This window comes from Nesoenas mayeri (genome assembly GCF_963082525.1).
Source record: "Nesoenas mayeri genome assembly, chromosome: 11".
NCBI classification, from domain to species: domain Eukaryota; kingdom Metazoa; phylum Chordata; class Aves; order Columbiformes; family Columbidae; genus Nesoenas; species Nesoenas mayeri.
Window position 1 is genome coordinate 14,354,966 of NC_137563.1, and position 21,876 is coordinate 14,376,841.

General features: G+C 39.9%; 1 protein-coding gene across 2 annotated transcripts in view; it reads right to left on the reverse strand.

Annotated features, from left to right (window-relative positions):
• The window catches only part of ALDH1A2 (aldehyde dehydrogenase 1 family member A2), a gene marked incomplete at both ends in the record, with an annotated part of 52,529 nt that overhangs the window by 26,090 nt on the left and 4,563 nt on the right, over nucleotides 1-21,876 (reverse strand). For both annotated transcript variants that reach the window (XM_080351141.1, XM_080351142.1), the window contains 3 exons: nucleotides 195-324; nucleotides 1,866-2,006; nucleotides 2,204-2,308. In XM_080351141.1, coding sequence (XP_080207267.1) covers nucleotides 195-324; nucleotides 1,866-2,006; nucleotides 2,204-2,308 — 376 coding nt within the window. The remainder of the gene's footprint in view (nucleotides 1-194; nucleotides 325-1,865; nucleotides 2,007-2,203; nucleotides 2,309-21,876) is intronic.

The following is a 21,876-nucleotide window of genomic DNA, read 5'->3' on the forward strand; positions in this document are numbered from 1 at the left end:
TGTGCCTGTAGGGCAGAACAGTAGCAGGTCATCTAGTCCAGCCCTTGCCAACTTTTAAGCATCTGCTTCTGCAACATACCACACACTCTGAGACCAAACCAAGGTCCTCCTCTACCTTTCACAAAGCTGTACTCTAGTAAGTCATTTGGGCAGGAGGAGGTGTAGGTGCATACATGTGCTTTAATCTGCCTTACCTACAGGAATGGTCATTCCATGGATTTTGTCTGCCCAACCAGCATAATACCTCAGGGTTTTTATGACCCCCTGGAGATCTACATAGAAAGCTTGCAAGAAAGGTTTCCCGCTGTTCAGTGATTCCATAGTCTACAGAACAAGAAAAAGTTAAGAAATATAAGCACAGTAGCATTTTATATTATTGCACTTAAGTATTGAGTGTCTTATCAGCTCTTCAGTTCTGACATAGATTTTCATGAAGAAAACACCAGTTACACCTTGGTGTAGTCTTAACCCAAAAGACTCAGAACAACTATCTTATCCCTTTTGTTACTTCTTTTTTGCAAATGTGAACAAAAAGCATTTTCCTTAAAAAAAAAACCCTGTGAATTTAAGAATGTGTGCGTGCGTGTGTCTGTCTGTCTTGTGGGTTTGTCTGTGTATCCACATGTACGTACATGTGCCTGTGTGTATTTTGGACCTAATAGCCACTGTGTTTGGTCCAGCTATATAAATGCTAAATTGCTTTCATCGGGAGCCAAGATAAAAATGCCTGTCAAACCAGGTTCTGTTATGTTAATGATAACAGCTGAGAAGGGGCTCCTTGTAACCCCATATTAATGATCTGAATCCATAAAGAGAAGAATGGACATATCCCTCTTTATATAATTGATGTGAATATAAAAATTTCTCTATGTGGCTGCCAAGTCTCCTGCTGAGGTCTGAGATATCTATACTGTACAGCCAGTTTATTTATGGCCATCAAATAAACAAACTCTCCTCTAGGGAAGCTCATAAATTAACAAGCTAATGTCCTTACTTTTAAGTTAATATTCCTATTTTTTAAAGTATCTTATAAGCTATCCTCTTAGGGGTTCCTAAGATCATTTAGCAAAAAGAATCCAATAAAATATCCTAAGACGTTGAGTAGCTTAACTCATTCTCAATAGCTGCCTAATAGAAATCGTTAAGAATGGGCAAAGTACGCCCATGTGTAACACACCAACCATCAAATGAGTTTCTACAGAGAAGAATGGAGGCCTAATTCTGCACTGACTTATATCCCCAAGAGCAATTAATGGCATTGCCTGCAGTGCAATTCGGTAAAGAACTTGGCTCTAGAAATACAAATCGAATGACAGGCAGAGCAAACTTGATTTGCTGTGCACTTCCTTCTCCCTGTGGTGATTTTACAGTGTACACTGGTGGTAAGATGATTTAAGCGTTGACAAAGCTGGAATTAAGATGTTCACCAGCTTAGTTCAAAGCACTTGACATGCGGAAAACAACATTAACAATGCCACCGTTTAGATGGGTTCATACGTGAGCGAAACAGTGCGGTACCCAGAATTCATGTTACCAGTTGAGTATCAGTAAGCATTTCACTAATATCTGCACAAATCACTTTATGCAGTCTCCCATTTTGTATTTTAGAAAAGTTACAAGTGTTCATAACAGGCATACGCGTGTGTGCACACCCATTCATTTGTCTGATGTCCAGTTTAAAGCTTGTTGGAGTCAATTGGAAGACTCTTGTTGACTTTTAGGAGCTTTGGATCAGGTCTTAAGTAGACAGCCATCTTAGCCATCAAGCTGAATATAGTTTTCAAATATAATTCATATTAGCACAGTTATGAACTAATTTGCTCTCAGAATGCAAAACTGACAGGTGATTTGACTGTGCCACTTACAGCAAGAATTGCTCTGTCTCTTTCGACCAGGTCTGCTAGCTTGTCCAAAAGATGGCCTCTTTCCGATGCATCCATCCTCCTCCAGACTGAACCCAGAGAAAAAGCGAGGCGAGCTGCCCTCACGGCTTTGTCCGTATCAGCCTGTCAAGAAGGAAGAAAAAAGAAGAAAGCTATTGAGGTAAAGAACGTTACCAGGCTTATGAAATTTGCTGTTGTACATCCTTAGTCACATTATGGGTTTTAGAACTGTGATTAATAAAAGAACTGTCCAACAGTGCTATTCTGGGCTATCACTTTGATCTGTTTATACATTTCTACCCATTCACAAGATATGTTACCTTGTCAGCTTCCTGGATCTCACAGATCTGCTCTCCTGTTGCTGGATTGTATACTGGGAATATTCTCCCACTTTCAGAATTTTGCCACTCATTGTTGATAAAAATCTAGAAAAGGAAGAAAAGTCATCAGTGCTCCTGCATGAACAAACGGGAATGTATATAACACCAAACTCCTAGGAAAGGCTGCAGATTCTAATACAAGAAAGTTGAAACTTACGCCTGTGAAAATGAAGTTTTTTTAAGAGTTCGGGCTAAGGGTCAGCCCCCGATGTCTGTCTGTGCTCTGTGGCAGTATCACTATAGCAGCAACATCAAACTCTAAATAACTTGGTTGACATTCACATTTTGTTCAAAAACTGTAACAAGTAAACCAAAAAAAAGAAATACCTGTATCAGACAAAAAGCCTTGAAACTGCTAGAGACAAGAGAAGGATTTGGAGTAATCATTCAATTCAGTAAGTAAACATTTGGTCACTGATACAACCCAGTCAAGGCTGAATAATCTCAAACATCACAGTTCTTCAATACACAGTCAGTTGATTATGGCTACAGTGATGGCTTGCAGCACAGAATTAACTTGCTTATCTGCTTGTAACAATGGAAATTGTTACATTCTCTCAGTATTGACATCATTTTAATTGTCATGGGCAAACCAAATCTGAATTTTAATGATGCTGACACCAGCTGTCTTGAGAGGTAATGACAGATGAGTTTATTTAAAGTAGATTTTTACTGGTAGCTGCACACGCCCCAGTTATTGTCTGCTGAATGACTTTCAAGAACAGGATGTAGTTATTTCTTAGCAAATATGAAATAAGTCACTCTAGTAGAATGACTGAGTGAAAGGTTTTCCAGGTATTCAGACTCTTCCTGCCCTTGAAATCTTTCCAAGAATGAAAGTGTTCAAAAAGTCCAGGCACCATATGGTTTCCTTGGAGTTCAGGTATCAATGTTCTTTCATTGTATTTCATGAAGTACAACTTTAAATGTATAAGGGGATGTTCTGGCCTTAATGAGATTGATGGGGATTTTTACCACTGATTTCACTGGAGGCAGGAGTTTGCCCCTAGACAGAAGAAATGTTCACCACCCTTTTTTGCATGAGGGGTTAAGTTGCATTTATGGAGACAGGGCTGTTCCTCTGGTTAAAGCAAAGCACAGCCCCATACCCATAAAGATCCTATGATGAGCAGAAAGTTGAGGGACCCTTTGAAAGATTCAGGACTCTCAGTTCCAATCAGAGATACTCAGGTGATAGAAACAGGCCTATCTGTTTAGATACAGAACAAGAATGAACGATATATTAAATATTGGTCTAGTTCCTTCACAGAACCAACTGTAGATGCTGGGTCAAAAATCTGTCCCACCAATGAGGCAGACTAAACCTCGCAAACAACTTGTCCAGAGTAGTACTTTGCCACCTCTTTAATCTTGCACTTACTTCTATCTTACGGCCATGCAATAAAGAAGCTGTTGCCTTTGTACCGGTAGATGGCTCGGGTTAGCCAGATAGGAACAGGGAGACAAAGGAATAGACAGTTCATATGTAAAGACTTTGCTTAAATTTGATGTGGCAAAACCAGGACAAAAAATTATGTGTTTTTCATGTGGAAATGAATGGAATGTAATACCTGTCTTTTCTAGTCAAAGAATAGTATGATGAGATTATAGACCAGCTGCTGCTGTTTTAGGCTTGAAGTAGTACAATGAGGCTAGCCATACAAGCCTGCCAACTAAATATTTTAAAACTAACTATAACTTAAGTGTTTACAACTTGTCCGATGGCAAAAAAAAAGGCATCAGAATGAAAATGCTCAGTGTTTAAGGAAAGAGGATCACCAGAGATTTAACACAGCTGTAAGGAAGGAAGGAAACAAGTAGAGAGCTAGTCATAAATTGAAGAGAAGAAACTGAGCTAGGAAAAAACCCCACCGCACTATTCTATTATAGCAAAAAAAAAAAAGCAGCCAAGAGAAAACACAGTCAGGAAGCTCAAGATGAACAGTTGCAACACCAAAGGGTATAAAGCATTTGTCAAAGAAGAGAACACGGTGAGGACACCGGTGTGCCTGTGCTTTTTAAAGAAAGTGAAGTAATTGCACACTCACATTTGCACATGAAGGCAAAGATGCGTCTGTAGATAAACCAGACCTGAGATCGCTCAACCTATTCTCCAAGCCAAATGGAAGCCACGTAGCTGTGTTCTAATCAGGAGGGCTTATTAGCTCAGGCTCAGTGCCACACTGACGGCAGTGACATAGCTCCAGGTTCAGAGCTGACTCATGTCTCGCTGACTCAGGACATGGGCAGAAGGAACCTGTGAAAGACCCTGGTGATACAACAACTGTGCACAGAAATGAACAATTACATTTGGTTTTGCTTTTATGGATGTGTTTCTGTTGTCTTCCTCATCTTCCCCGTCTGTCTAGCACAAGCCACTTTGCTGTGCATGCTTCCATCCATTCCAGAGTCTGTCCTTTCTTTGCTTTCTCCCCCTTTTTGTTCTGGTTTTCAGAAGTAGCTGACCCAGGGCCTACCACGCCATCCATCACTTTCTCTGCACACTGTACTTATTTTGAACCTGTTCGTGTCCTTGGACTGTAAGCTCCTCAGACCATGGGTGGTGTCTTCCTGCTCCGTGATTACGTTGCTTCAGAAACTGAAGTAGTGGCCCCCTTTAGGACATTTTGGAGCTAACCCAGCCAAACTAAGATAATGAAAGAATCACCAGTATGGTCTCTAGTGGTTAACACCATAAGCCAAAACCCTCCGGTGTATCGTTGTCACTTTCTAGGCTGTAAGTGAAACAAAGAAACTCCGAGATCTGTGACGTGTGGAAGTAGGATTTTACTGTCATCCTTTCCACTGAGTTCGGTGGAGTTAATTCCATGCCCAGAGTATGTGGGGGTGTGCTGAGGAGGGAGGGAAGGGACAAAAGCTTGCAGCTTCAGGCACAGGCGGCCAAAGGAAATGTAATGATGTTTGTTTAGGGTTACAGTATGTACATAAACACATTGGTTCCTTGTGTGATCTGTCTTGACAGAATAAAACAGGTTGAGTACAACAACCTGAGAAGTGGTAACAACTGCAGTTCAGTAGTCTTCCCTTGGAGAAGTGGTGTGTTCTTTTAAAAAACATTTAAAAATGCTACCTACATTCTGCTGGGATGAGCACCAATTGTCAGGTTTGCTAGTACACAGGACACGTATTTGTTCTTAAAACACATTTCACTGTAGGAATAAGAAATAGTGCCTTGGAATTACAGAAGAGTGTTGCACTTTAAGTTGACTGGAACTATAAGGTATTCTTTTGTTGAATGCTTCATTTATCCAATAAATTTAGAAAAAGAACAGTAATAGCAAATATTTCATATAGGACATGGGAAGGATCTATTTGGCATAAAGTTAGAGTTGAAGGCAAGAGAAATTGCTACTGTTAATGGTTAATGTTAGTTTCTTCCTGTTCCACTTTCTATAAACAAGGTATTGCCTATACAAGCTCATTACTGTAAACTGAGCACATTTAAATTGGCAGTAAAATCAGAGTATTTACTCTAGTGCACAAATAAAGTACCTAGTCCCATGTTTTGGAACAGTTTCAAGTCTTGAAATCCAGCAGCTGGCAGCTTTACAAGCAAAACCTTACACTTAAATAATTCACTTTTGAAAGTTTTAGGTGTTCTGTGTCAGGTAGTACCATTCAGCAGATATTCCTACCACCAAGACACAGATTCTTTTGCAATAAATTTGCATTCACAGGGGCTTTTATAACTCTTCAGGCACTACAGACTCCAATGGCTGTTGATTAAATGTATATATCCTGTACATTTAATCTGACTTTCATTATGGCCACTTCGTAAAAATGCCATGAAATGGACAAGCGATGACACATTGCAAGAAAAAGGAATCCCTGCAAAGCCTCAAATTGGGTTTTTTCCTGCCTTATTTATAGTGACCACGGTAAAGGCTAACTCTAAATCAGGGAGAATATTTGACAGCAAATGTTCCTATCTATGGATTATATATAACCCATCCTAAACACCAGATGAAAAAGGGGTAACCCTAGAAAAAAAGAAGGGCTTGCTTCCATGTAAATCATGCTACAAATTGGACAACACCCAGTGAGTTCATTGTTCAACCTCAATTGTGAAGGCTATTCACATTTACTATTCCCCTGGAATCAATGTTAATTAAGGCTGACTGGGGCTATAAATCAGCCTTTGGTTTTTACAACTTAATTCAGCATTAAGCATATATATGTAAATAAAAGGTAACTGATTAACCACTTGAGTTTTCCAGGAGTTACTGAGGTAATTTGTTTTTGTTTGAGTCCTAGTGTTACCTTTTGTGATTTGCAGTAAGGAAAAGCACATAGTGTGTCATGTATTTGCTATGTGGTATTGTGAGTAGTTAAATAATCTGGCCTGTTGGGTGCTATCAACAAAACCGTGCCAAAATGGAAAGGGAAGAAGGCAACACTTGAAAAATTTTGGAACAAATGAACATTTAGTTTGCCATCTACTCTCAATAGAGCCAATAACTGCAGTAATGTCAGAGCAGGAGGAGAAAAGGCAAACCTTCCCGTTCACTGAGGTGTCCCGTCAGGACAGTGATCTGGCCAAGAACAAACCCAACTAGCAAAACAGACAATGAACACCTCTTGCAAGTGAGGAATCTGGCTGTGCTTGGTGCAGTGCTCTGAGGAGGACACTAAACACTGTTTGCTTACCAGCAGTGCTGCCTGAGGCAACCCTAAGCAACAGCAGAGGCAGCGGGCAGCTGGGGCTGTCTGTGCGTGCGCTGGGGGTTTCAAACAGACCTTGCAGTGTAATAGGTGCAGTTGGAAGCTTCCAGTTGCCCTAGTGAACATGTCCTTGGAGTGTCATCATTCTCATGAGATAGGTAATTTTAGGTAATTTCTGTTCCTTTCCAAATGAAAGGTAGAGAGGGCATGGCGTTTTCCTGAAAGAACAGGCACATCCCCCCTGGTGCTCACAATAACCTCGTCCTCACACACACATATGCTCTCAAAGAGCTTTTGATAGAACTTTGCAAGAATACGGTCCTACCACATATTTGCTAGGTTCAAATTTTGCCCGTGGTTAATTACATACTGCCACTGTGGACAGAGTTCCACAGACTAATCAAGGAAGCAATCTGACCCATCCTACAGGGCACATGACTGTTCAGAGCCTTGGAGCTACTGTATCACACAAAAACAAGCATGCAAAGAAAAACAAAATTCAACATTATTACATAACAGTTCAAGTTACTTTGAGACTCTGCTGACGTAGTTGGAAGGAAATGATAGATTGCATTTTTGCATAAGACCTGCATTTCAAAAGCGTTATACACTGAGTTCAATAGCATTTTTGGATGCTCATCAGTTTTGAAATCAAGCCAAGAGTAAATGTTTTAGCATAAAGCAAAGCAAATTAAGCTTTGCAAATAAACAACTCCAGTATCTTGTTTAAGTAACCATCTGTCCCGGTTGGCTTATTAATAATTCGCTACTTAACGTTCATTTCAAACCATGCAGGTAGTTGCAGTAGTAAGTATTCAAAGAGAAAGGGATGTGTCCAAAACCAGACTGAACAATCTAATCTGCAATATAGTAGCAGCAAAATTTAGAGCAGGGAGGAAACTGATAGGATTTTGTGTTTTTATCACTATTTACCAATGAGGAAGTACAAACCAACTATCTTTATGAGTGCGCGTATAAATACGATTAATTCAAACGCAGCACAGAACTAATATTTCCTTTGCACCTCTTCAATGAATGAGATTTGGTTTCATGGCACTACAATCCCTCTGGCATTCACCCAGGGGCTAGCGCTGGGTTTGGGAATTAAACTGATTTTTAAACTCACTGGGGATTCCTGCATGCTCACTGCCCCTCTTGGTTTGTATTGTCTTCCATTAAAACATAAGGAAAAAAGTAATTCGGGCTTCTTTAATTCATAAGAGTAATCAACACAGGTGGCAACAATGTAACTTTTCATTTCCTTTCTTGAAAATGTTCTCAAATGATGTGGGAGTGAAATGATGACCTAAATTCTTAATTCGATATTGCTTAGTGATGATGTCATCAGACATTTTCTTCAGCCTCCCCAGCTGTATGAGTAAGAACTTCAGCCAGTGGACAGACAGTGGCCTAGCATTCTGCTTTTTGGAGGTGGAATTATTTTCCCATGGATTTAATAAACACTGGTTTTGTGCTGTTGCAGCTCCAGAAATATTTTTTAGTACAGGAAGAGGATTTTAACATCCAAATAATAATGGCTTCCCACAGGAGATATGGTTCTGGATGAATGGAGGAAGGAATGGGAATTTCCTAACTCAATTGATTTAGTAGCTGATTATAGTTCATTCCATCAAAGATCTTTTTTTCATATGTGACTTACTCCTTAGAGAGCCTTTGACGTTAAATCTGCAAGGCTGGGGGAAGGGGCATCAGATGCCAAAGTACTTTATGAAAGAATCACAGCTGTTCAGCCCTCAGCAACTTCTCATAGCTGGAGGCATTAAGAAATACTTAATGGCACTTCTTTTTCGGAGGAGGGGGCATACAATTTTAGAGGCATGCAAAAAATCCAGCAGCAGCATTTCCCTTGGTAAATACTGCATAACATCACAGATACTGGGCACCTGTGCCTCAGTCTGGTCAGGAAATTTCATATCCTTTCCCATCTCAGCAACTTCATTTCCTCTCCTTTGGAAACATTTCAAGAGTCCTAACGATTAGTACAATTGTAGGGGAATGAAGCAGAAGGGATTACCAATCAGAGGTGCAGCTTGTTTATTTTCTCAAGCTTTGTTTTCCTTCACTTTTATGGCTGTCTTGATACAACAAACCTCTCACGTTCTGGCCAGAGTGTGTTGTGGGGCACTCCTGGGAGTGACTGGAAACCAACAGCTGGCTACAGAATCAGCGAAAACCTGGTTTATGAGTAGGCACTAGGAAAGCAAAAGTCAACCCCGGTAGAGTGATCGCTGTCTGCCCAGCAACTCACCACCAGTGCCGTTCTCTTTTATTTTTAGAAGAGGATTGTTCAGGCAAGAGCAGCAATAGTCACTGCTCCTTGCTGGCAGGTCACAAAGTCCGAGTAATCAGCCAGAGACTTTGAGGCCAACCACCCCATACGTTCTCCATGCAGAATCCTGCTTCTCAAGGCAGTCCGGGAATGAGCCTGTCTCCAGGCAGCACCAGTGCCTGCATGGCTTCCAACGCTACACCTCCCTGCGGCAGGGCGGGCTGGCTGCCTTGAGCACACTAACAGAAATGGTCATCGCGTAGTTTATTTGAGTTACCACAGCACGTACTAGTCCTCAGAAGTTACCCAAATTTTGTTTCTTGTAATAAGATGCCTTTCAACTGTGCAGGAACTGTAATTGTTTTAAGAAGAGTAACTGAACTGTACGTAACACTGAACTAAGCACTAAATTTAATTCTGGTAAGCAGGCTCCTATGGACATAGTTGGTTTTCAGCCACTAGAGGTCCAATCCAACTCACAGTAAAACAAAAGGAAAAATTCAACTGGTTTCAGTGGGAGCTCAGTCAGGCCCCAGTTGATGAAAAGGAAGCAATGGCAACAGCCTCCATAAGGATGTTTGTACTGGGAGACAAAGCTGCTTCACTGGAAGCCTGATGTCTGCTCTAGAGCCTGTGAGGTCTGCAAAGGCCAAACAAAATGACGAGAACATGTTGATTTTTATTGTTCTTCTTTGGCTGCTGGATTATTATCCTGGCTGTTTTTCTCTCCTTACCTCACACACACCTCCCACCGCCAGAAGACAAACAAACAAATCAACAACCTATGGATTTGAAAAGGAAGAAGAGCTCTTTTCTAAAACTGTGTTTTTTAGTTTGCTTAAAACTCATTTGGACCTCAGAGCCAATGGCTTTTAGACATGCTCTACCATAAATCGGAGTTTCCTTCAAAAACCTGAGCTTGAAATTTCATTCAAGAAACCTAGAGTCCAAACTTCAGAGTGTACTGAGAAGGCTGGAAAATTTTAAACATTTACAAACATACTACAGCAGGAGAATAAAAAAGTGAAATTGAAAAGAAAATGCACAGGAAGCTAATGGGGCTGCTCTGGTCTCGCTGTCAGCACAGCAGTACGTCAAAATCTGGCTGAATTATGTTTACACAACCCGAGTCCTGGGCCAAGGGTACATGTCTGGATGAGAAGACCAGACCGATCAGCTTCTCTGGATCTAACTTCCAAGTAGCAAGGCCTGAGCCAGGCCTACTGAAATAAAAACCAGTCCTTGACATCAGTGGACATCAGATCAGAAACCAAGTATTTAAAACAGGTGAATACGTCAAGGTCTCGGTCACATTTCACCTTGCATAAATGAAGCCATACTTCAGCTGGAGGAGGATTCATGTGATCTAGCACCTAACAGTGGCATCTGATGCAGAAGCTCAGTCTCTTTCCAGCCCTGGGCGGGTGGGAGGAGCAGCAGTACCCCCCTCCTCAGGAGGGCTGTCACCCCATAAGGGTCTGTCCCTCTGTGCCTGTTGTACAGGCCCAGTCATCGAGACATCTTGTTGAGGTGTTTAAAGGAAGATACGGTGAGTCCCCTGCTGAGCCAGCTCACAGTCCGTATAGGCTTGGGGAACAGCACCCTAGGAAATGGGTGCGACTGCGAGGAGAAACTGGGGGAATCCAGGGTCTCTGAGCAGCAAATGGAATCAGAGAAAGGGCTTGAAGTCCCTGTCAGTCTGCTGTGAAAGTGGAATGTAACATGATTTTTTTCTCCCCTATGTCCCAAATCCCTCACACCAAATGTTTGACCTGCCTGTCTTCCTGTCTTAATTAGTCTTCTTTCTGGGAGCTGGGTCTGTTCTTTTGCAAATGGCAGCACATCAGACAGGGGAAACCTGTCATGTTTATTTTCTGAGCTGTAGGGGGCACCCATTTGAAAAAACTCCCAGCTTATCTAAACGTTTTTGTTTGTATGATTTTGATTTAGGAAGTTTGAGTAATTAGTTAAGAAGATTAAATAAGTCTTAACAACATGCAGTAGCATGCTTACTTTCCTCCTCCCGCCCAAGTATTTCCTGCAAAAAAAACTCAGGCTGTCAAACTGCAATGGTACCTTTTCTATTTTAGTTTCTCACTGTGCCACATGCTGATATAGCATCCATTATTTCAATTCAGTCTCATTAAAGGGATTATTTTTGCACTTAGTTTTTCAGGAAAATTAATCTAAAGAGAAGAAACTTCAGATTGTATTGTCTGTTGAACTATACCCACCACCAACATTTTACTCCTTTTGGCTGCCTTATTACTTTTTTCAGCTAATGAAGAAATTATCTGCTGTTAGTAGCACAACACAGGAGCACAACAACACTTTCCCATAGCTCAGGTAATATTTCATGTATTCCTAAGAAACTAAGTTCCTAAGCTTTACTTTTCCTTTCACTAAGGGGGCTCTATTTAATTGCTGGAGAAGAACATTTACTGTCTTCATCAGAAAACACTGTTTCTGAAGCCAGGATGACTCAAAATTAAGTATGCTCTACATTTCCACTAGTAACAAAGAAAAGCCGTCACTGAATGATTTAGCTAAGGATGGCTGGTTTTTTTTTTTTTTATGGAGTGTGATCCTTGCTGTCACTTACTGCAACTTACAAAATAATGAAAGATGTCTAAAAATCCATTAAATCAAGAGTGGAGAGGAGGGAGTATTTGTTTACAGAATCAGTTATTGGGCTGTCAATGGGCTTTAATGAAGTTGCGGCTATTAAGATCTTGATCCTGGAAACCCTTCCACAAGCACTCATTTGAAATGCTAGGAACGAGGAGGGATTTGTACAAACAAGACTCGTATTAGTGTGTATAGTTTTCCTGTGTTTTGCACCGTTTGTGCATTGCAGGTCTTGTGTGCTCATTATGTGTGACATAGAAGAGCACGATCTATTTATTTGTACAGGGGAAATGTGTTCTGCCGTTTGAAAGAATCTAGCAGATCATCACATGTAGGTAACTAACTGCCATTTTAAATGTTTATCACCAAAGAACAAGAAGGTCTTACCTAGAAATTAGCTGTGCTGCATAAATAAATACTAGGATTTCAGACACTAAAGACAACACAGAAAAATACAATAGGCAAATTTATTTTTCCTTAAAAGCTCTTTCTGAGAAAATTACCTTATGACTACACATGAGAAATTGCTGGAATGTCAGCTTCATTTGCAGTGGCCCCTTATGGCCTGATCACCCTCCCTGGCACGATAAATCACTGGCAAGATCCTTACCTTAACACGTTTGATCTCGGCTCAGCAAGACTTGGTTTTGATGTGAAGAACTCCAGATCTGTTAGGTCAGAGACAAATAGCAGAGCCACTGACCTGCAAAGTGCTAACTCTATATTAGACCCAAGTGAGCAACCGTAAGCTCCTGGAAAGTTTGCTTTCACTTCTACTTTGCATTGCGAACATTTTCAAATATTAACGTTAGTATATTTTGCTAAGTGGTACCAGTGACATTTCCTTTCATGTCATTCTGCATGTACAGAATCCACAAAAAGTTAAACAAACAAATAAGCGTGCAGCATGAGAAGCATTAACTTGCATAAACTATTAGAATGATCTGCACTTCAGGAAAACGTAAAATCATACTCAGTATTTATCAGTTTCTTACGTAATTTACATAAATGGCTTGCATCGGACCTCTTCTACCTAGACCATGCTTACTAATATAATAAATAATGATATTCACTAGTGCTACTCATTAAGGTGATTGAAAGTGCCTATATGTACATGTCTGTACATACAGAAATTCAAACTAGTCCTAGAAAAAACACAAACCAACAAAAATCCAGCTTGTGGCATTTGCGTTCAAAATCTGAACTCTCACTAAGACCAGTTCTGTGGCCACTCAATTTCGCGGCCTTGTTTTGAAACTATTTCTTATTGTCCTGGTTAAACAGTCACTTATCTCTATGATAGTAAGCAGGAGTGTTAGTTTACCAGAAAATTGGATGTTCTTAATGGGCTTTGGGAGAGAATAGCTTTTGCATCATCTGCATTAAGTTAAATCACATTAAGTACCCACTTACAATATAGAGATTACCACTTATGACATCTTTGGTGAAAGCCTTTAAAACAAATTGTTGTGTTTGTTAGGAGAAGCTGTGTGATAACAATTCCCAGAAGTCTGATTTATAAACCCTTTTTGCTCTTCAAGAAGATGCAAAGGAACCCAACACCTCTCATTCAATGCTGCAGTGAAATCCCTCAGGTTGGAAATTCTTTTCAATAAAAATCTTGGCAAATACTGATTTATTTACTTTAGAATAGTCTTCTGAAGACGAGAAGCCTTATCTAGGTTCCCTTTCTTCAGACTTAAGTTCTGATTTCTCCTTCATTTTTTTTCTGTTGATAAGCCATTGATTTTACATATACAAAACTGGAACAGATCATTCAACTTATTAGTATTCATAAGGCTGATTGGGAGAACTGGGCTTAAGCTGTCGAAGTATCCTGCTGTGCTTGGATACCTGACAAATTTACACCCCGAAGTACACTGTGGTGCTAAGACTAAAATTGGATGTGAAACGTTCTTGCAAGAGCTGATTACAGTCCCAAGCAAATAAAACACTTCAGGGTATAGCAAAATAATGCCAAAATTTAATACAGTTTAACATTTTTATATATGATTGGCAAGCTATTCTGTAGAGAGATGTAGGCCTGCATGAAAAATGAGCTCTTCGATTTACCTTTAAATAGAAGCAGACTAATAACTTGAGTATGTAAATTGAAAACATGACCCTCACCTTTTGTGAAACATGCAGTATTAATAACATGGACTAAGGCAAAACCAAAACCTAACTGTACAGATATTTCCTTAAATGAGCAAAGTAGGTTATAATCCTTATCAATAAAAAGCCTTCCTTGAAAACAAATGTTAATATCTGCAGTCCTAATTTCTTTTTTTCACTGTTTTCTTTAAAATTCTCTTTTCTCTTCCCCTCTCTAACCAAATTCCCATTTTCTCTGCTGGAACCCCTCATAATGATAGCAGAATGTGGGCAACTCTCATTAGTTTCCCTGCTGTTTACAAGACAGGATTTATGCTCAGTGTGGTGAACATGACACACAATCACTAAATGGCTAAAACCACCATCAAGACTTTAAGCTGAGAATTTTTTCAGCCAGACATTGCAAATACTATTGGCATGTATAGGTATGAAAAACCATATTAACTACAGCAAACACATCACCCTGTGCCCAGCTTTCTGCAAGGAGTACACCAATAACCAGCTGTTTGCCAAGGTTAATTTCATGCAACCTTTGGCAGTTATCTGGTGTAAGGTATGTCGCCAATTCAATCCATTAAGTAATAACTAAATTCTCATGGGACCTAGCTGAAGTAAAATGTTGTTATTCCAGGTTCACTGCTTTTAGTATCCCTGAAGACCATTTAGGCAAACAGCTGGAAGAACTGACTACAAAGGTTCCCAGTCACAGGGAACCACACTAGGAAAGCAGGTAAATGCTTCTAACCAGAAATAAGTTATCAGGGATAACTTTCTCTCCCTCAAGGAGAGAAATGAGCTGAGACAGAGAGCAAGAGCCTGAACACTTTTGTGTTTCAGCTAGAATCCAAGCATTAAAAGCAATTGTCTGGGCTGATGGGAGGAAGAGCTGTGCTGCACCAGCTGCTGAGCGTGTTCTGCACTGGGTTCCCAGTTGTCATCTAAATAGCAAGGCCTTCCTTCTCCCTCCATGTTGGAGTGCCTTACTAAAACAAAACCTTTGAAAGGTGAATAAAAATAATACCAGAGACAACCACCTGGACTTGCAGTACTGTCACTGCATTGTGCCAGTGGAAATACTCCTCCTCCCAACAGAAAAGCACGGAGGGGAGCAACATTGCAAGCTCCAGCTTCATTTGAACTCATTATGCAGATCTGCCAGCAAGGAGGGCACTGCCTCCCACACAGCGCTCAAGGGAATCACAACAGAGACAACTCCTGATAAGGTGGGTCTTTTCATCTAGGCTGTGTGCACATGTATAGGTGAGTATATAGAAAACTGTACAATTAATACCATATAGATTTGTAGACACACATATGCAGGTAAACCCTGGCTCCGAAATTCGTCTGTATTTCCATCTCCCCGAGTAGTGCATACAGAAGAACAGGTTTTATCTTCTAGTAGCCTGGCTTGTTTAGCAAGAGATCCTGCCTCTGACAGTGACCTACTGTCTGAGTTAGTCATGGTTACACTCCCACAAATTTAAACTCCTCCATCTGTGAAGGAGCCTTGTCACCAGTTTTACAGTGAGACTGAATCACTAAATGCTTTCTAAAAGCTTTGATGAAGGAGCAGAATAATAACACTTTCAGTTGAGTGATGCTAGCTAAAAATGTCTTCAGTAATGTAACAAATGGATTTTAAAATCACTGTTAAAGGACTGGTCTACCAAGACTATGTCATCAGCAGCACAGCTAACCCATTTAGTGTTAGTCTCATATCACAATTTCAGATGGAGAAGTGAAAAAGCAGAGCTTGATTCTCATCTCTCAGGAAAACAGCATCCCATAGCCATCACAAAAGACAGAAGAGGCCGTTAAGTAGCAGTGGTGTAAAAAAAAAAATAATAAAGTGTGATAAGGACAAAAAGAGGAAGACCAACAAAAAACCATCAAGCACCGATGGAAGAGCGAGGGAAGGCTTAGCCAGATGTCCTGAAAAACACATGTGCATGTTTCCCAGGGTCTGTGCAGGCTGTTCTGGTACAGGACTGTTGTAACCACGCGTCACAACTGGAGAGAATAAAATAAACTCCCTGATTTGGAAAGGCAGGTGGTAATTTCTTGGTAGTTTCTAACTACTCGAGAGTAAATTCAAACTATTTCTGTTACAGCTGAAAAATGTAAAATGCATATGTTCTGGTATACTGGTAGATTTTGAAAATACCCAGTGGAATCAGGACAGTGCTTTTATGCCTGGATGCAAAGAACAAATAATTTTAACTCCAAATATGTTTCAAAGAACAAAATTAAGTGGTTCCATTAAAAAAAAAAATCTATGTATACAACTGGCAATTACATAAATGCCTTCTCAAATCAATTTGACAGTGCAAAGAAGTATTAAAGCGAGTTTAAATCTAATTTCTATTTTAAGGACCTTTTACACTAGCAGAGTGGTAAATGAGAGCAAGGTACAATGTTGTGAGAAGTGCTTTAGTGGTTAAGCTGAAAAGACTTTACAGGATTTTTCAACTAGATCCTAATTTTCATCTAGGTCATCTTATAGTTAGGAAATAAAAGTGCAAGTGCCTGTAAACCAGCAAAAGAAATCTGAGTGTGAAAATGGGTGCTCTGGACGGTATCATGGAGACGAAGGAGACTAGATTGTTTTGAGCATAAGGGGACAAGAATTATCAGAGGCATACCACAATTTCCAGGAATAAGCCACATAGGGAGGACAAGTCAGGATGCAGAGAGGGGGGGAGCAGCTCCGTGTGCAAGGAATTGCGTGGATATTTCTTAAGAGAGAAATGTAACAAAGAATGTAGACCCACAGATAGAGAGGCAGCATAGATCATGAAAGATGATAGCAGGGGTGAAGTACTGACTTCTGGATAAGAGCAACTGAAGTGACATTGAAGTGGCACTGAACTGGAAAAAGAATATGAGGGGAATAAGACTGGTGCAAAAGTAACTGCGCATTAGTCCAGAGGGAGCTGCATTGAGATAGTGTCTAAAGAACATACAGTTCTCTGTATCCTAATCTAAACAACATTTGACATAGTCCTGTCAAGGACAAAAAATTGTGTCTGAACCCCTGAGAAATGGTTACCACATAAATAATTTCAGCTTCATTGCAGGAGAGAAACACATGAAGAAGCCCTACTCTCTGGGATACTAAACATCAAGAAGCAATTTTTTTAAGAGAGGAAGTAACTTAGAAACTCCCTGCTTGAAGCTAGGAAATTAAAATCCATAGAATCAGCATGGAGGCTGAAGAATGAGAGAGTCAAAGAAGATTTGCATTCCCAAGGCTAAAAATTGGAAGCACAAGCAAGAGAATAAATGAGGTAAGCAGGAAGATACAAGAGGAAATGTATGCCAAACAAAAACCACAAACCAACAAACAAACAAAGTGCTAACTTTAAAAGGCTGCAAAACACAAAGTGAAAATTGGAAGTTGCTACTAAATATTCTGAAGAAAAATACCAAAAAGGTAACACAGATAAAATAGCCAAGAGAAGCCTAAGTTGGATAAATAACCAAATACTGGCTATGGGAGAGTCAGTGGATTCTGAAAACAATCTGGCCATGAAAGGTATAAAAGAGAGACTGAAAATATTTCCAGAAGTGGCTGCTCACTGAGGGGATTCTTAATTTGGCAATACCGAAATAGATGACATTTCTGACAAAAAATTAATGAGTGTTGTAGGGCCAAGGGCAGAAAAGCAAAGCCACTAGTTTGAACACTAGAATATGACAGGTAAAATATTCGTCTTTACTAAAACTGTAATACCAGCAACAGGCCAAATCCAGCACACAATTCAGTCCCAACTGTGCTGCAAAGAGTTGAAATGAAGTTGCTCAAAGAAATCCCAGATGCTAACACATCTAAATTCTTCCAGTTTTCAAAAGCTGAGGCATCAGGAATTCCACAAAAGCCACTAAGAATATACCAGGGTGGTGGTAGGGGTCATGATGATGAGGTATTAAGTGGTGTTTTTCGCCCTGAAGCATGAGAACACAATGTCACAGCACAAACCAGGAAGGACCTTCCGACTGGAGAAGTCATATTTCAGATGAAACATAGACCTGAGGTTCTGACCAGCTTTAGTCACTTGAGGCCAGACTTAAGGCATGCTGACCTATTCACAGGAGGATAAGATTAGCTTTTATATGATGGTCAAATAATACCTGTATTTAACTGAAATAGTAAATAGATCTGCTTTGGAAATAAAGTAGTTTCACTGTAGAGCGAAGCCTTTACCTGTGTAAATACGTGTGCTTGGAATTTCTGTAACAAAAGGCACTTTCTGATAGTGTCCGAGTCAAAACAGGGATTTTGTGTGATCATTGTGAGATGGTAAGAGAACAGTGTCTCCCTGGCACCCTCTTCCTATCTGAGTTCAGCAAAGAGCCTGCAGCCTGTTCTTCTGTGCGGCACTTCCTACACCTTTGTGACTTTCTAAATGGATTTTTATAACTAACTTATTTTACATTGGGGCATACTGGAAATCCACGTGGAAATTAGCAAAGTGTATCCTCTCTGTAACCGCAGCACCTGCTGTCAGCCTCTCCACAGCTGTCCCACTGGCATCCCTGTAGATTCTGGGTTCAGTTCCAGGTCTTCATTACCTATGAATCCCTCACAGATTAAGGTCTATATCCTCTAGTGGTCAGTGCAGTCCCTGTTTTAACCTCCAGCCAAGGTCAACTGAGGTTGAGCTGACCTTAAACTTTCTCATTTGGGTCACAGAATTTGATTTGGATGGTTCTCTGCTCTGAAGTATTTTCCCATTTCAGTCCAACAAAGCTGGACTGTATTATGTTTCAAGTCATAAGGTAAAAATCTAGTCCTTGTTTTTCTTTTGTCAGTTGGAGAATACTTCAGCAATGCTATTACAGCAACACTTTGATGTGGCTTCACGTACCGTACTTTAAGTAATTAAGTGCTCCTATATTTAAAGCTTAGTTACACTGCATAAATTAAAATTATGTGTTACATTCATGTCACAAAGGTAGATTGCTATTAGAAATGACAGAAAATGCTGGTCAGTAGAACTATGTTTTTAGACAAATTCTGAAATAAAGAACTTAGGTTTTGGAGAAAATATAATTAGGTGTGTGCAGTCTGAACAGGAATTCCTCTGCTCATTTGCGTAAGAATGAAAGCAATCAATGCTGGGGCCCTTAGATGGCAATCACTTTTTAGACTTCATAGTCTAGTAGTAAGTCTTCACATAGCTATTTATGCACTTATTTGTGCTTGAGTGGGGATGCCATTGCATGTCTGAGGATTCCTCTCTAGAGGACTGCACAGAACTCCAACCTTCTGAAGGTTTTTTTTAAACCTTTACACATCTGTGCTTATATTATATTTACATAGCTTCCTTATGTCTCTGTATTAATACATTTTTGTCTCTCGTTTCTTTCAGCTGAACTAAAGTTGATGTTTTGGTTACTTGTTTCAGAGAGCGAGTTCTGCTCTTTAAACAATCAGATAAAAGCTGTGGTTTTTCAGAAGTGGGGTTAAACAATTTGCAACAAATAAATAGCAAAATGTTACAGCTCAGCCTTAGGAAAGATAGCTGCAAAACTGTAAAAGAAAAAAATGTGACTTTATGGAGGATCTGAGTAAGAATTTATTATATAGATCACTGAACTCATCTTTTGCCGTTTATCCCTGTAAACCTGTGAGATTTCTTGGAAGATAGTTAGTCAAATGAGGAGCCGAGATGAATCAGTGGATATAATTTATTTAGACTTTAAAAAGGCTTTTGATGATAAAGTCCTTAGCAAGAGGCTATTAAGGAAAGTTAGTAACCATATGGTGAAAGATAAAGTCCTGCCATGGATTAAAAAGTGGTTAAGAGATAAGATAAAAAGACTAGAAATAAATGGATAATTCTCCCTGGAAAGAGGTTAATAGCAAGGTGCCCCTTCATTAATGTGACTAGCAATCGATATCTTGGTTCACCTGCTTTTGCAGATCATTAATAGCAAAGTACGTAGTTTGCAGATAAAAATATTCAGACTAATCAGAATACTGAAGAAAATATCACAAGAGCTGAAGTTAAAAGGCATCTGCGCAACTCAAGGGTAGGTGAAATTTGCCAAAGGTACTAAATGCAAAGCAAAGCCTGTTGGAAGGAAGGGTTCAAGTTACTTGTAGATGCTGACATGTTCCCAATGACTTGCAATGTCTATGGACAGCTTATTGAAGGCAGCTGTTAATGTGCATTGTAAAGAAGGGGAGACAAATGGATACAGTGGTTCCATTGTGTGGTGCTCTCAAGAACAAAGCAGTTTATGGCAGCGAATAACTTCAAACTGACAGAGCCCATTAAGGTCTGTGGGGAACAATTCTGCGTGGACAGGGAGATGGTGAAGCTGAGCAGAGATCATGAAGAATTTTTGGACTGATGGAGTTTTTTAATCAGAAAATGTAGATGCATCAAGACAGAAATTTAGTATGGAAATGTACCAGGATTGGTGAACTTCTGAGGGAAATGTTTCTGAAGGACAGAATGGAATGGAAAATTTAAGAGTGGGGTTTTTGTTTTGGTTTTTTTTTTTGTTTTGTTAGAATGAAAGTGTGTGTTCTAGGTGTATTATCCCAACTCTGTACCTCGATAGTCCAATAGTTAGGGTCAATGCCTAGACAGCTATACATCTTGGATCAAATCCTTGCTCTCCTTGCAACATCATGAATATTCTTGGAGTAAAGAACTGAACCCTGCTTTTCCTCCATGAGTGTCCTTCCCACTGGGCTACAAAGTTGTATCTCTCAGGCCTCATAAATACAAGTGAATTATCCAACAGGAAGGAATGTGAGACTCTTCCCTAGGACAGCCAGAGGTGGACAGCATCCAAACCTGGCACCTATCCACCGTTGGAAAGAAGGGATCTATATTCAAGTTTCTGCTGTGTTTGCAGGCAAGGGTATGAATTTGGCTGCTCTTCAACTTGGGCAAGTGCTCTGATTATTACTGACCTTCTGCTTTTGGTGTGCCTCTTTTCTATTGGAATACTTGCAATCGTAAACATTTTTGCAAAGATGAGAAAAACACAAATTGCATACCTTGTCTTTCAGTGTATCATCTGACCTTATGGACTGGACAAAAGAGAAGAAAATTTCCCCCTCACCAGCAATGTCATATTGTACAGGTTGATGTATTAAAGCAGTTTGCATTTTCCCTAAAGATTTTTCTTTCTCTAAAAGTTCAGCACAGTAAGAGAAACAGTAAGTAACTGCTACAGCAGTTACCTACTCAGTAATATAGCAATATAGCAGTTATCTGGAGTAGTTATCTAGTTGTTGCCAGTTTCAGCCTGGTAGTTTACATATTTGTAATGCTCTTGCATGGTTATAGCAGCTGTAATGGAGTAAACAATAGCAGAGGACTGGATATGCACAAGACTACAGTTGCTTCTTATCCCTCATGCAAATCTGGGTAAACTGGGTTTGTGCAGAAGACCTTAAAGATCTGGGAGGAAAGAAATAATCCTATATTCAGGCTGTTAGTTGGAAACAAGTCCATAAATAGTTTGCAATTGCTATATGGGTTGTAATACTAACTACAAAGTATGAACACACTAGAAGAGAATTCAAACTGCAAATTTAAACAACAGTAAATCTAAATACAATATGTACGGCGACACAAAGGGACATACCTGACACTAGCATCAGATACTGAAGTGTTCCACAAAGGGGAAAAGTAGCTGTTCTATTAGTCTATTCTTTATGCAAATATCTCTAATTTAACGTGCCCCATTTTTGTAACTAAAGAGTAGTCACTGAACTGACCCAAAAATGGGAGCTGATTTCTTCAACTATCACTCAATGAATCTGACTTCAAAAGGCATTAAAATAGTGAGCTCATTCAGGAAAGACAGGTGGGAAATAGTACGTGTTCTACACTTACCTGAGTTTTGCCAAAGCTTGTCTTCAATTAAAAAA